The sequence below is a fragment of the Physeter macrocephalus genome, chromosome 8, assembly GCF_002837175.3.
Source record: "Physeter macrocephalus isolate SW-GA chromosome 8, ASM283717v5, whole genome shotgun sequence".
NCBI classification, from domain to species: domain Eukaryota; kingdom Metazoa; phylum Chordata; class Mammalia; order Artiodactyla; family Physeteridae; genus Physeter; species Physeter macrocephalus.
In genome coordinates this window covers 94,659,017-94,675,481 of record NC_041221.1, presented here as the reverse complement: position 1 = coordinate 94,675,481, position 16,465 = coordinate 94,659,017, and the positions used below count along the sequence as shown (strand labels likewise).

The window sequence follows — 16,465 nt, the reverse complement described above, 5'->3', positions numbered from 1 at the left end:
CCGGTCTGGGAGGATCCCACATGCCGCGGAGCGGCTGGGTCCGTGAGCCATGGCCGCTGAGCCTGCGCGTCCGGAGCCTGTGCTCCGCGACGGGAGAGGCCACAACAGAGGGAGGCCCGCATACCACAAAAAAAAAAAAAAAAAAAAAAAAAAAAGACTAGGGCTATTTAGTATTAGGGCAAAGAAACATGTAAAATCCCAATACCGCCTATTGGCATTAGCAAATTACTCCTTTCCTTCACAGATGAACTTCTTGGAGAACAAGTTACTTTGTTGTGTCTTTTTCTTTATTTAATTTATTTTGCTTATTTTTGTGACATAATCTCGAAGTCATACCCCATAACTTTTGCTTTAGATCATTCCCTAGAAGCAAGTCACTAAGTTGTGCCTATGTTCAAAGCGAGGGGAGTTAGGCTCCACTTCTTGAAAAATGGAGTGTCAGAGAATTTATGGTCATTTAAAAACCACCACACTGTCACAGTCATCTGACTGGCTTCTCAGGAATATCAAAATGCTTCTAGAATGTTTTATATTTTGAGTTGGGTGGTTGTTAATAATTGATTATATTTGTCAAAATCCATCCAGATAACATACTTTGTATATTTTAGGACATATTAATTATACCCCAATAAAATACTCTTAGTCTTAAGAGGAAAAAAGTTTCTGGATCTCTAGAAATCTTGCTAAGAGCTTCTTTTCCTATAATAATTGATTATCCTAGATTGGCTCTGAAAAGAGACAAAGCCAAAACATTTTCCAAATACTATAAAATCTCACTACATCCACATGTCCCAGGGGGTGGGAAAGCAACTGCTCTTCTAGTGTTGCTTCTTCCCCAGGAGCAAAAGGTGAGGACCTGACAGAAGAAGTTATTCTGTAGGATAGGGAGTGGCTGACTACGGTTTTACTGTGTCTGGGGCTTATCCACACCCCACCTCCCGAGCTCATCGGAGCTGACAACACTTCATTGGCGACCAGGCTCTGACTGAAATCTTCAGGGAAAGATGAACTCACAGTCCAAAATATCAGGCCATTTGAGAAGCACAGTCTTTTTAAAAACCAATTAGCCAACGAATAAACAATCTATTGGATTATCGATTCCTACAAAAGAGAATTACTGAAATACATGCAATGAGAAATTTTTTAAAAAGCTAATAAAGGTATGAAAAGGGAAGATATTAGCAAAATGAAAACAACTAGAAAACATAAACAAGTAGAAATATTAGGCATGAAAAATATAATAGTTGAAGTAAAGAAACCTAAAAGATGGGATAGCTATGACACAAGAAATAGCTGAAGAATGAATTAGTGATTTAGGAGAGAAGACTGAGAAAATTTACCAGACAGAAGAAGGAACAGTCACACAACCTGGAGATGCCAAGAGTCAGAATTCAAAACTCACGTCTGTCTGACTCCAAAATCAAATGTTAACCTTTACTCCCATATATTCCTGTCATTCTGCGAGATAATAGGCAGAAGTAGAAGACACACTTTGATGAATGCTACTGATGTGGCCTAATAGAGTGAATGCAGAAATGACAAACAGAAGTGTCCTCAGGCTTCAAAGCTTCTCTTTCCCTAGTTCTTTCTTCTTGTCTCGGTCCTGGCCACCATTATCCCCTCCCCTTTCGCCTCCTAATGAAGAGTGCATCTTCCACACAACAGCTAGAGTGATCTTTCTAAAAGTGTGAAGATGGAACTTGCCTACTGAAAACCCTCTGATGGCTCATCCATTCTCTGGAAATAAAATCCTGGCTCTCCTTTCCAGCCTCATCTCCTCCCAATCTTCCCTGCATTCACTCTCATTCAACTACACGGACCATCTTTCTGCTCCTCAAACATGCCAAGCAGTTCCTAGCTCAGAGCCTTGGTATTTGCTGTCCCTTCTGCTTAGAGGGCTCTTGCCTGCCGTCTCTTCATGCTTCTCTTCCCTGCTTCCCATTCTTTAAGTATCAACTTCAATATCCCCTCCTCAGGCAAACCTTCCACTCAGTCCCTTTCTATCATAATACCCTATTTCATCTTCTCCATAACATTTGTCATTACCTAAAATCATCATATTTACTTGTCTGTGTTTATTTTCTGCCCTTCATCACTAGAATGAAAGTTCCCTGCAGGCAGGCACTTTAACTTGTTCTCCACAGTTTCCCCAACACTGAGAAGAGTGCCTGACACATAGCAGGTGGTCAATAAATATTTGTTGACTGACTGATTGCTGTATCTGGACTGTTTCCTTAAGTCTCAGTTGTTAGAAAATTGGAGGAAAAAATGGTTCCACAGAGATCCAAGTTGTTAGAGCCTCAAAGTATTCAGTTTCCTTTCTCGAGAAGTATAAAATAGCTTCAGCCTGGGTGAGATTCATCTTTCCTGTCACCTGCACATCTGAGGAACAGAGATGGCTCAGCTAAGTGTTTCAGTAGTAAGATTCCATCTACCACTCATTTGGCTCAAAAATGTTCTTCTGGAAAACTACCAAATGGAGCCTCATATATATAAAATCCATTCTTCTAAAACCCCAGCATGCTGACAGTGCTACCCTGGATGGGATGTATGAGTCACAGGCAGAAGGGAAGAGGATGTCAGGCCCTGCTGATGGTGACACATAGCTTAGCAGTGGATTGCAGATTTACTCATTGTTTTCCTTGAGCTGGTGCTGCTTTCTGGTCTCCAGACAATCTGCAGCCTGGATTTGCTGGTGAAAGAGTGTTTGATCTTCATTTGTTCTGTACAGACCCTTGTAAATCAGGCTGCATTCCTCTCAAAGTTTAGAATTTGTTCTCTCTTAGGTGTTCTCATTGTGGCAGACACGGTTGGTTAACTTCTTAGTAGCCATCCCTGCTTCTGCCTGACTTGGTACGTCCTCCTGTCCCCCGTGTCCTTCAAGGTGGGGTGGGGCACAAGCTAAGAATGGGTGGTCCCATTCTTCTGGGCTGAGATGCAGTTGGTTTAGGTAGGAGCACGTGAAGCAATACTGGCCAATGAGATGCAAAGGGAAACCTACTGTGGGGCTTCTGGGTAAAGTTGCTTTGCCTTTAAGAAGACATACCCAAGAAGAAACTTCTCTCTTTTTTGCTGGATGTAGTCATGTCTGTGTGTGATGCCTGGAACTGCTGAAGCTACCTGTGATCATGAGGGGGAACAGAATAGCTGGGAAGAAGGATAGAAAACACCTGGGTGCTTGATGATGTTGTTAAGCCTCCAAATTAACCCAATTCTAGATTTTTAATGGGAACTAATGAACGTTCTTACATTTAAGCCATTTTGGTTGGAGTTTTTATGGGTAGCTGAAAGCAATGTATCTGTATCTAGTAACTTACCAATAAAAATGTCAGTTGAAATAGAAATGTATCAGTATTGCTGCACACGGGCTTTCTCTAGTTGCGGTGAGCAGGGGCTACTCTTCATCACGGTGCACGGGCTTCTCATTGCGTTGGCTTCTCTTGCTGCAGAGCACGGGCTTTAGGCACGTGGACTTAAGTAGTTGTGGCTCGCGGGCTTCAGTAGTTGTGGCTCGCGGGCTCTAGAGCACAGGTTCAGTAGTTGTGACGCACAGGCATAGTTGCTCCGCAGCATGTGGGATCTTCCCGGACTAGGGCTCGAACCCATGTCCACTGAGTTGGCAGGCAGATTCTTTTTTTATTTTTATTTTTTATTTATTTATTTATTTATTTTCTGGTATGCGGGCCTCCCCCTGCTGTGGCCTCTCCCGTTGCGGAGCACAGGCTCCGTACGCGCAGGCCCAGCGGCCATGGCCCACGGGCCCAGCCGCTCCGCGGCACGTGGGATCCTCCCAGACCAGGGCGCGAACCCGGTTCCCCTGCATCGGCAGGCGGACGCGCAATCACTGCGCCACCAGGGAAGCCCCAGATTCTTTTTTTAAATAAATAAATTTATTTATTTATTTACGGCTGCATTGGGTCTTCGTTGCTGTGCGCAGGCTTCTCATTGCGGTGGCTTCTGTTGTTGCGGAGCACAGGCTCTAGGCACGTGGCTTCAGTAGCTGTGGTTCGAAGGCTCTAGGGCACAGGCTCAGCAGTTGTGGCGCATGGGCCTAGTTGCTCCGTGACATGTGGGATCTTCCCGGACCAGGGATCGAACCCGTGTCTCCTGCATTGGCAGGCGGATTCTTAACCACTGCGCCACCAGGGAAGCCCTGTTCATTCATTTTAGACAGAGGTAATGGGGCCACTTTGCCATATGGCTGTTAAGTTCTGAGATCACATGTAGAAGCAGGTGGTAGGGAGCAGTGAGACCAGTGCTTACAACTGCACTGCCGTCCAGGCTCACAAGGGGCCTATGTGCACTCAGTCTTGGGGTGTGTTGTTGGCTGGTATCAGGATTGTATCCAGAAAGAGCATTGTATCCAGAAAGGTCTGAGGAAACAGACCTAAGCCAGTAGAGGGGCCAGTGGAACAGGGCTGCCACCTCTGCTCAGATGCCAGCCTGTGGTCCTGCCTTCAGAGTTGGCCTCAATGTTTTTGCTCTTTGGCACACGGAAGGAAGCCTTGCAGGGCAGCACCTAGTGCTATGTGAATGTATTTGCCTGCAACCATGGGACATTAAGTGGCACATACATGATGGACTGTAGTTACTTATTTTCTTTTCGTTCTTAACATTTATTTTTAAAAGTTATTTTATATTTAAGTGGAGAATGTTCCTTTTTGAAACGTCTTTTCATGTCTGAGATTTACTATTGGAGTATTATTATTGCTGTTTATTAATGATGCTTAATGAAGCACCAAATCATGCTCTGTTTAGTTCTATTTGCCTGATTCCTACAGGATGAAGATAGAGCTTATATATATGTTTCCTATTTTTTGCTGTAAGGAAAGAGAATATTATTTTCCAATTGACTTTTCTAAATCAATGACTGGAATAACATTCAACACATGAACATTCTCAGTCTTCTAAGAGAGATTCCTAGTAATACTGTTGCTCAAAACATCAGATCATCCACAAGTTTAAAAACTGAGGCTTTTCGTTAGTAGTGAGATGTGGCTACCCTGAATTTTAAAAATTCACTGCTTTCTTAGTATATCAAAGCAGTGGGACTTATATATCTAAATTTAACTGTGAGAGAAAGATATAACGAATATTCCAGACTCGTGCAGATGGAGTTACTAACCACAGGAGGAAGTATTCCTAGGGGGCCTTTTCAGAGGGATCTTTGGACTTTACATAAATCATTGATTATGTAGCTGACAACTGAATCTGAACAGATTTTCCACAAACTCTGAGTTCTATTTCTCTGTACCTCAATGTGACTTACACCAGCTGTGCTGTTGCTGGCAGATGCATTGGTACATAGTAACTCTCACTTCTCTGCCCGTTCTGTTCTTGCGGCTAGAGCACTAAATTTACTTAGGAGATTTTAATAACCATTTTGGCAACCTGTAATATTCAAGAGACAAAAATTTGAAAATTTAAACCCCTTTCTAGAACACAAAAGGGCATAACTGAAGAGAATTTTCATTTCCGTGAGATTTATTCTGTGATTAGTTACATTCTCAGTGCATAGAGTCCTGCAAAAAAAAAAAAAAAATGAACAAAGTGGCATTTCAGAGAATATTTTGCTGCCTCACAAAAATAATCTGTGAGTGTGTGCGTAGAGTGATGGAACTGAAAATGTCTTTTCTATGGTTTCTCCATTGCTTGTTCCTAAGCCTTACCCTGGCAGATGGTTTTGGTGGCTCTAGAAGCCTCCATTGCTGAGTTTTACACAGGGCTGAATGCTGTAGGTGGGTGAGGGAGGCTTCTCCTGTTTTAAATAACATGTAACAGGAAGAAGCAGGAAAGGCAAGGACTCCAAATAGTGACCTGGCCGAGAAGAGGCTGGAGAAAAAGACTGGCTGTGGATCTTTTCCAGAGGCAAGTTACGTAATATATGAGGCAAACTCCCCGTGTTCAGTAACGTTTTCAATAAAATTACAGAATTAGTAATGTACCTGTTGTGATTGGCTTTCTGGTAGAGGCATTCAGGTTGGCAGGTGTTCCTGAGTCCCTGTGTGAATGGGGGCTCGCTGGACATCCAGGTGACACAGGGGCAACATGTAAATGGCAGCAGTAAGTTGTTTTGAGGGTGTTTGGAGTTCTTACAGTGTTTTCTAGGGCTCTTGAGATGCTTATCCATATTACCTTGCTAATGTTGGGCTCTGAGAGTTATTTATGTGAGTCTCCAGGGGAAAGAACTCTCTACTTGGAATTGGAAGACTGGGAGCTCGAGCTCTGCCTCTGCCACTTAGTACCCTTAAGCCCTATTAAGCTGTCCGAAAGAGAGCTCCCTATTTGTCCTGTGGAGATGACTCCTACCCTACTTATTTGGCTGAAGTTTTTCAATTTACATAATGTATGTGAAGTGCTTTGTAATGTCTACAAGGGTCATGTACGTGTGTTCATGTTATAATTATTAGTAATGATTAGATGGTGCCATGGGCTGAATTGTGTCCCCACAAAAAGATATGTTGAAGTCCTAACCCCCCTAGTACCACAGAATGTGACCTTAGAGGTCACTGCGGATGTGATTAGTCATACCTACTGAGGTCTTACGGGGTTGGTGGGCCCCTAATCCAGTATGACTGATATACTTGTAAGAAGATGGCTGTGTGATGGCAGAGACACAAGGAGGAGACCACGTGAAGGTGGAGGCAGAGACCGGAGCGAGGCAGCTGCAAATCAAGGAACACCAGGACTGCTGGCTGTCACCAGAAGCTAAGAGAGACCAATGGGACATGTTCTCCCCAGAGCCTTCAGAAGGAATCAACCTGCAGACACCTTGATTTCAGACTCCTAACCTCCAGGATTGTGAGATAATAATCGTCTACTGTTTTAAGCCACCCAGTTTGAGGTACTGTATTGTGGCAGCCCTAGGAAACTAATACAAATGGTAAATTATTTGAGGGGAGTTTCTAGCCCAAGAGAAATGTAAGGAATCTATCATTATTACTGTTTTATTTCTCCATAATGCTTATTGTCAACATAGCACTTTCATAAACATGATTTCATTTCATGCCCACAACTTGTCCTTGGCATAAGTAAAACTTTTCTCAATTTAGGTGGAAACTAAAGCTTAAAGATGATCAGTAATCCAGCTGGGAAACATTTCAACCTGCCCCCTTGACTCTTTTTCCCTACACCACAGCACATTTGTTTAGACCAGTTAGTAGTTCTGCCTGTTATATTTGAATTTTTCTCAGAGAGATAAGATATATTGATTCCTCTGCATATATTTATATAAATATAAATATATATTCAAGGTATATATATTTATAGGTATAAAGTTATATGCATATAACTGGCATATATATTTACACATGTATATTCCTCTGCATATATAAATATGTATTCAAGATACATATGTTTATATATAATGTTATATATAACTATATTCCTCTGCATTTATATATATATATATATATATATATATATATGTAAAACTTGCTTCCAACATCATGTAATTTTTCACCCCAGTTACCTTTCCTTTGCTTGGCTCACATCTCTCCGTGGAGCCCTAAGGGTCCTCTTTGTGGCCCAGAGGTTGGAGGGGCTCCCTCTCTGCTCTAGTGAACTGAGACTAGCCTCGGCCTGACTTCAGCAGATTTCTCACACTTGAGCAGAAACTCTCAGGTGTGGCAAGAATTCAGTCCCTCCTGGGGTGGGAGGAACTGAGCTTCATGTGGGCAGCTCCTGCCTGGACTGATATGGGAGTGCTGTGGGTAATGCCCAGTTGCTGTAGCTGTGTCCACCCCCAGCACAGTGAGATGATGCCAGAGAGAGAGAGTAAAAGACTGCACTGTGACTGATGGTAGTGCCTCCCAGGCTGCCTACATCCCACAGAGGGACACCCATGGAGGAAGATCAGATATGGCTGCCTTCACATCTTCCATGCTGCAAGGGATGGACTGGAGGTGACGGTGTCCCAGGCTCTATGTGTGTGTGTGTTGAGAAGATAGCTGGCAGGGGGTGTGGATAGCAAGTGGTTAAGAAAATAGGCTTTGGAATAACGTAGACACAGATTTCTGTGTTAGAATCTTGGTCTGTCGTTGCACTGTGTGACCTTGGGCAAGTATTTGACTTCTCTGTGAACCCCAGTGACTTCATCTGTAAAATAGTGACACTCTCCACCTCTTAGGGTTATTGTGAGGATTAAATGAGATGATTAACACGGAGTAAGAGCTGGAAACGTTAACGCTGAATGCGGTCAGTGGGGCTAGAGAACTGTGCAGGGTGGGAGGGGGTCTCCCAGGTAATAAGCAACTTGCTAACAACCCAGAGTGCCCCATGTATCTTTTTTTTTTATAAGCTATGCAGACTATTTTGAGCTTTCTCACCTGGAAGCTAGTTGCCCTTGAAGATGGATACGATACTGCAAAATAAAACGCAAGAGATCTCCAACCTAACATGACCTATCCCATAAAAAGATCAACCAACAGTGTTTTGTCTTCCTTTCCTGTGTACTCTAATGTGAAATATCTGTCTTCATGTAGCAACAAAAGCAATGCATCACAGTATAATAGAATGGCTGCCACGGTACTAAGAAAAAAACCTTGAAAATGAATACTTCCCAGACCCTGAATGCCCTATTCTACTTACAAGTAGAGATCATTAATAATTTATTATTTTGCCCATTTGACTCACTGATAGTTTTATATATCCAAATTTTGCATACCATTCTCTGGCTGTCAGCCAGACCCCCATCTTCCCAAAAGGTACTCCTGAGAGAATTCCTGAGATGTATATTGGCTGTAGCCCAGGCTGGACAACTCTTCAGTACAAAACAATTTCATTTTCTTGGCCCAGATAGCATTACAGTTCGGGTTTATACTTCCCTCCTTTTTATTCCAGCCCTCTTTGCCCTTGTGTTGTTTCTGCCTCACCACAGGAGTGTTCCTGCCTTAGAAACTTAGCTTTCCCCTGTATGTCCCCATGGCCCACTTTCTCATCTCCTGGTTTTTGCTCAGATGCTAACTTCTCAATGAACTCTTCCCTGGCCAGACCACCTAACAACGTGTATCTCTTCCTCTTACTAGAACAAAAGCTCCATGAGGACAGGGTCTTTGTTTTGTTCACTGAAAACCCTCCAAGTGCCTAGCATAGTGCCTGGCATGTAGTAGATTGTCAATAAATATTTGTTAAGTGATAAAATGGTTATAACCAGTTTTTGAAGACCAAAGAATCTAAGGGAGGGAAGAGACCTTAGAAATTATTTGATTCGGTGGTGAGAAACTTTTTTTTTCCAGAGAGTCAACTGAAGGAAAATAAAAAGTAATTTATGGGCAGTATTTGTTTTCTACACCATATGAAATCCTGTGGGGGAATAACATATGTTCTTAAATCTTAACCACTTACTTTATTACATAAAAGAGTGGCTTTGAGTTTAAACTGTGGGCAGAGTTGAGAAATAGAAAGTAGTGGTGGCTCTGATCTGCATTCTGGAAATGAATTCTGGATCTTACCTTGAACAGAGACAGCCCTTGGGACTCAGGCACCTAAAACCCCACCCCATTTTATAGAGGAGGCAGAGAGTGCCTGGAGAAGCAAAGACATTTTAGTTTTCTCAAGGTCACATAGCTGATTACAGGCAGATTCAAGGGTGGACCTAGGTGCCTAGCCTCCATGCCATGCTCCCTTCTACCAGCGGAAGAAAAAGAAGAAAAAGAAAAAGCCTCTGGTGCTTTTCTGCTTAATTAAGCTTAAGTGAGCATTGACTACCACCGTCATGAACTCAGCGGATATCTGTTCATTGTGAATCTATAAACACATGTGGAAATCAGAAGTATTTACTGCCTTTAATATAATGTCACCGTAATTGTCCTAGAAATGATTGCAAGCATTCCGCCTGCCCCTGCTGCATGGATTATTAATATGACCTAACATTTAGCAAGTGTGGGTGTTGCTCCAGCTGTCTGAGGCTGAGAAGGGCCCTGTACGTGCTCAGTCTGCCTTTCTTTTTAATGTGCTCATCTCTAGACAAACCTTGTTCATAGACTCGGCATCATCTCTTTTGTTGCTGAATTTTTACTCTTTTCAGTTGTTTTTATTATTTGCTTTTAGTATTGCCAATAAATATGTCCACATAGATTTATAAGGCAGAACCTCTGAGAGTATGTAACATATATTCAGGCTGTTTAATGAATCGATAATGACTTTTACTTGTGTGAGTACTCTGCTTGCATATCAATACATTTGTTGCCATTCAATGCATACTATGACTGTGAGGAAGAAGTTATTTTTAAAATTATTGTTTTTTATGTTTATTTTGTTGGATTCGATATGTCAATTCAAAATATCTGCACTGATGATTGAAATGCCCAAATGCCAGTTTGCTTTTCCAGTTAATCAGCTACCCAGGAGTCTGCTGCTCTAAGCAGAGCCCTAAAGATTCAATTGCTCCACCATTATTCTCCATTAAATCTGTCAAGTACTGTTCCTTAGGAATTGATATTCAATGCATCATGATAGGCTACTGTAGGGGTATCAAAAAGCATTAAGGCCAGAGAGTCCCTGCCTTTAGGGAGTTTGCAGCCTGCTCTGGGAGATTAGAGGAGTGAGACCAAAAGAAAACCAGCCATCTTAGGCAGTACATAGAAAGTTCTTAGATATATGACTTGGACAAAAAGAGAAGGGATATGTGGGAGGGATCACGGCGGAAATGAATGTTGGGGTCATCATGCTTTTGCTCTGAATTATAGAATACTTCTTTCCCTTTGTCTTAATTTTAGTTTCTCTGGAATCCAAGAAATGGCAAAAGTTTCCTTGGATTTTGTTTTAAGTTTGTTGCCATCTTCCAGGAATTTTCTCTCATTTCCTATGATGTAAGTCACCATCCTGAGCTAAAGAAATCCACTTGGGTTCATACTGGAATTTGACAGATCAGAAGAACCATTTCTATTTTGTTTGTCATGTGGAGAGTCAGGTGGGAATGGGTCTTTGTGTTCTCCTTGGATGGCAAGGTTAGCCAATACATCTTTACAATAATTATTTTTGTGCATACCACATTCATTGTCCTTAACTAAGAAAAAATGCCATCGATCCAAATGTCTCATTTCTAAACATTAAAAAAACCTTTCCCCTTGTTTGGTTCCATTCTCTAAATTACAGCCTCATTGTCACATAAGCAAATACAAATCATGGGTAGCATGAAAAGAGGGGCTGAAATACTGTGGTTGAACTTTTTGGAATGCCTTAAATTCAGCTGGCTAAGGGACAGGGAAATTCTTAATTGTGAACATACTGTAATATTAGTGATTTTTAAAATTTTATCATCTTCATTGTTAAAAGTACTTAAAAAAATGAAAATCCAGTATTTAGATTTTTCTTTTCATGTTGAATCATTTTCTTTGTTTGGTCATTTTTTTTTTTCCCTGTGGTCATGATGTATATTTTAGAATCAGAATTATTTTAAAGATACAGTGAGGGCTTCCCTGGTGGCGCAGTGGTTGCGCGTCCGCCTGCCTATGCAGGGGAACCGGGTTCGCGCCCCGGTTTGGGAGGATCCCACATGCCGCGGAGCGGCTGGGCCCGTGAGCCATGGCCGCTGAGCCTGCGCGTCCGGAGCCTGTGCTCCGCAACGGGAGAGGCCACAGCAGTGTGAGGCCCGCGTACCACACACACACAAAAAAAAGATACAGTGAGTGGGTCTTAGAGAGTTTCTAGTTCAGCCTCTTCATCTGGCAAATGAGAGAACAAGCCCAGAGACATATGGGACTGCATGAAGTCATGCAGAAAATTACTGGAAAGCCTGAGACTAAATCCCAAGTGCCCTGAGAACATTAATGCGCACATCAGACCAAATCCCCCTCTGACATACTCAAATAGAAACTCAAACTAATATGCCTTGCCCTGTATCCTTCCTTTACAAATCGGAATTCTAGGATCTTTTGGACAATGTGCATGTTATCAATTGTATGCTATATTTCCAAGTCCCCGGAGTTCTTCCCCTTTTGTAGACCTTCCCTGGATGAGCTCCAGGTGTGACACTGTAAATAGCAGAAACAAAAACATTCTGATGATTAGTTTAATATATTTCAAAATTTCCTGAGTTTTTATCATGAAATGTTAACATATTTATTTGGTTTATTTTGAAAGTCACAGTTAACTATATCTGATCTTGTTATATGTCATTCATTGCCTATGTTGTGTTATTTTATTCATAAATCTATAGGAACCTATGGGGGTTACTTAAAGAGGAAACAGTAAAATTGGCTTGTTAATCAGAGAGGCATAAGAGAGAGAGAGGTTCGTCTTCTTGAGATGGTTTAATGCAGTCCTTCTGAAAGCAGAGAACTAGTTTAGATGAACTCAAAGATCTCATTCAGGCACTTTAATTTCTAACGCAATCATCAAGTACAGTAAATAGTTAAAACTGTTGTAATTCACAGACTTACTTGTCAACATATTCAACTAGATCTGTAGAATTCTTGGTTGACATTTTGGCTGGAGATAATCTTACCTAAAACAAAGGTCACGCGTTTAAAATGTATCATTAGCTACTTTACAGAGAAATCTTATCCATCGTCTAATGTTTTAACTGAAAACAAAATATGTGCTATAGATCATAGATCACCAGCCCAGTTAATCTTGCACATGCCCCCATTTGTACTGCTCAAGACTAAAATCAAAATCAAGTTCTGGGAAGATTCTAGAGTGTTGCATTTCATAGATTTGGTATCATAGTTAAGAAAAATTTTCAGGAAAAGTCAAAGCCATAGATTATTCTTGAATAATTTTTTAATGAAATAGCAAATGATTATTGGCTGAGTTACTAAAGATGTCCTCATAGAGTGAATTATTCCTGACATGGTGAATTCTGAGGGAAATCAGCTAATTTTTGAAAACAAAGCTAAAACCTAGAAAACTAGTCTATTCAAATAATTTTGTTTTCTAAGAAATCTGGATGTCATATTCTTATAGTCAATGAGAAATAAAAGTACAGAGCACAGTTACATACATAACTTCTAGTGTTAAACATAGTTGGCTGTATGAACACAACTAATTCAATAAAATGGTACTAGAAAGTTCTACTTGCATGAAAATTCATAATTTTGTAGCATTTCTAGGAGGAAAGAGGTTATCAAGTGTACTCACTATTTTGCTTTTGCTGAAAATGTTTTAAACTCTAATGTTCTCTTATTTTTTAAGTTTAAAAAACAAGACAGATTTACCTTCATTTTAATAACCTCTCACTGAATTGGCTTCAATAGGGAGAGTATGAGTTGTATTCCACCTCAGTTAAAAACTTAAGCAAAATATGTTTCTAGGTTATTTTTTCTTGGTTTATGTTATTATATACTAGAATGATGAGCAGAATATATTAAGACCCACTACAGAAATCATTCCTTTTGCAAATGCCTTAGGAACGACCCCATTTTGCTTCTTAATTGAGGGCCAAAGAAACTTAATTGGAGCCCCTCTCCTCCAATAAAAGTTAAAGAAAAAAAGTAAGGTAAGTTTCTTATCAAAGAAGCTAATATAGGACACCTGACAATAATCAGGCTCTCCTGACCAGCCCACTCCGTGGTGGGAATCAGAAAAAACTTGAGGTTGCTCAGATGGAGCCAGTGAGCCGCTGTGACTGTGCTTTAGATCCTCTCTCCCCAGTGCTGAGTGGGGTTTGCAATGGGTCTGATGCTCCGAAGCCAGGTCTTCCCTTAGAGAATGGACTTACTAATACACTGGGCACCCAGGTGTCCGCGTTATGGAAACCATCCTAACTCCCTAGAGAATGGAATTGGTCCTCTGCCCTGGTTTCTGTTTTCACTCTGGATTCCAGCTGGAACAGTACTGTGCCCTGGGCTCCTCACCCACTTAATGCCAGCTCTTTCCTTCTCATCTCTCTGCTGCTACAGCCTGGCCTGTGGGAGATTGTGGGCTGGTCCCTGGCCTTGTATGTTTGGCACCTAGTAGTCCTTTGTGAGTACTTGTGGAATGCAAGGGTGTGATGAATACTGTGTCCAAGTGCACTACGTTACTGGCTTATTGTCTTCCTTTTTCTTTCTGAGGTGAAGTAATTGGATATACCTGTTTTATTTATTTATTTATTTATCTGTTTTATTTTGTTCATTTTTAAGCCTTATTTGGAAGACTATAAATAGCATCCTCTTAAAAGCACACCTACAACTCACATACTTGTAAAGTAACAAATGCGAAAACTGACAATGCAGGGAAATTTGGAAAAATATAGAAAAAGTAAAAGGTACAGAAAGAAAAATTCTCTTTTAATTCTAAAGCAAAAGCTGTTAACATTGTGGCATATTTATTTACTCTTTGTGCAATTTTTTGATGTATCTAAGACTAAATTTTTATATTTTTGCTGACTGAATATGTCAGCTCTTCCATCCCTATTCCTACAGACTAAGCATAATTATATCAAATTTGTTTCACAGACAACTTTGTGATTATTATGGAACATTTTACATGTATTAATTTTCATCTTTTCATAATAATGCTTTTTGACTTAACGGACTATAAAATTCTTTCACATATATGATGTGATTTCATTCTTGAAACAGCCCTTTAAGGTGGGAATCATTACCTTTTATGGATAACAATAGTTACCTTAAGTAACTGAAATCTTTATTACAGAAAGAACTTAAGATAATTATTTTTATAGGTGAGGAATCTGAGGATCAGAGAAGGAACTTGCTCAAGATCATACAGATGATGATAATAATCAGACTATGTCCTTCCTACCTGCTAAGTCCTTTATCTTAGTGGCTCATTCAAACTCCACATCTTTACCTGATAGGCCTAATTAGCCCATTTCACCGCAGAGGAAACAAGAGAGTTTAAGTAATTGTCCAAGTCACACAGCCAATATGTGGTACAGCCAATAGATACCAAAAATCAGTCCTTGACATTGTGCTAGCTTTCCAGTCCTCTTCCCATCACAAGAGGCTTCATCTGCTGGTCAGGTGTTTGAGAATTACAATGCAAAGTCTAAAAACCCTGCTTATTTGAATGTTCTTTTTCATTAATGGGGAAGATATGACAAATCCATACCAATAAAAATTCTACTTAGCTATTCTCTGTTTTATGTTAGAGGTAATGTCTCCACTTTGAGTTTATCATCTTTCCTTTTAAATCTTCACAAAAATAATTGTCAAAATTTTGTTAGTTTTTATCTCCACATATTAAAAGTCAGTGCAATGAATGTATCGACAAATTTTTCTTTGCAGCTTCTGCTGGCATCAGTCACTTTTTCAAAGCAGGACAAACAGGAGATGTGGGAGAGTGAAAAGAAAAGCAACTCTTCCAGGACTCCTTAGATCTCTCTAAGCAACATTAAGCTTTAAAGAAGCTGAGCAACACATTCTATTTTGAATATGAATATCTAAAAGTACTTGCTTTCTTTTCTTGGTCACTGGCTGAGCCAAGAAGGGGGCCATCAGGTTCATCTGGCTCTTCCGCAGCAGTGGCAGTCGTGGCAGTCGGGGAGGAACTTTTGTGTACATCCGTATCTAGGCAACCAGAATGCTGAGTCAGATTAGTAACTATGGCAAGTGAAGTTTTGCAGTGGTGGCAATTTTCTACTTTTTTTAATTGAGGGCAGTTTCTATACATACAGTGAAATTTAAAGGGAGGCTTCCCATTTCTTTTACACTTCTTCCCTTCCCTCCTCCCCACCCGTTCTCTCCCAGGTCCCCATCACACCTACAGAAAGAGCTTATCACCTCAGGTACTGCCATGAGACAGTCAGGAAACTGTTAAGAGGCACTCATTTAGATCAAGCTGTTCTAAAATAATAGGAAATGATTCCTCACCCTATTGTGCCGAAGCCGTCTGAGGATCTTCTTTGGGATTTGCTACCTTGTTTGTATGTAAGAAGAAACACAGGAAAGATAGCAAAGTACGAGAAATTTAGAGTCCTTGAGTAATCCATGAGGTAAATACCTGAACTCATGATTCCTGATTTCCTGACTTTATTTTTTTGTTGATTGGATTTTTTTTGAAAGGGCACAGAGATTTTTAATTTTCTCTCTCAGAAAGCCAAAGTACTAAGGAATCTTGATCGCATCCAGACTAAAGTCTTCATGTTTCTGGGGCATCTTCCTGGGGTGGCGCAGCAACATTGTGACTGCAGGAAGGATCTGTGATGTCAGCAGGGTTGGTTCTCACTCTTTAAGTCGTTGAGACCCTGGATTTAGGAGCTTCAAGTGTTTTCCTTAATGCTCATTGTTGTAAAAATCACTAGGTCCTTCGACAGCTCTTTGTCTCAATGGATGGGAAGTGGTTATTTTTAAACTGATATTTCACACCCTTCCCCTGATCTCACCTTCACAGTTTGGTAAGAGACCAGTTTCCTTCAAATTAAACAAAGAAAATGAGATGCTGCCATACTCTGGAATCTTCCTCCAAGTATACTAGTTAAGGCAGCTAACTTTTTTAGGCCACTAGGGAGAGCGTCACAAAGAATGCAGCAATGACAGGTGGGTGGGTGAACTTGGGCTTTGTAGACAAAATTTTGTTC

General features: G+C 40.8%; 1 protein-coding gene across 1 annotated transcript in view; it reads right to left on the bottom strand.

Moving 5' to 3' along the window:
* The window catches only part of FAM81B (family with sequence similarity 81 member B), a 56,917-nt gene extending 40,881 nt beyond the window's left edge, over positions 1-16,036 (bottom strand). Inside the window, exons 1-3 of the mRNA XM_007121298.2 lie at positions 15,889-16,036; positions 15,343-15,455; positions 12,384-12,448 (exon numbers count right to left, since the gene is read on the bottom strand). Of these exons, the coding sequence (XP_007121360.1) occupies positions 12,384-12,448; positions 15,343-15,455; positions 15,889-15,898 (188 nt within the window). The 5' untranslated portion in view covers positions 15,899-16,036. The remainder of the gene's footprint in view (positions 1-12,383; positions 12,449-15,342; positions 15,456-15,888) is intronic.
* Between the last annotated feature and the right edge of the window lie 429 nt (positions 16,037-16,465).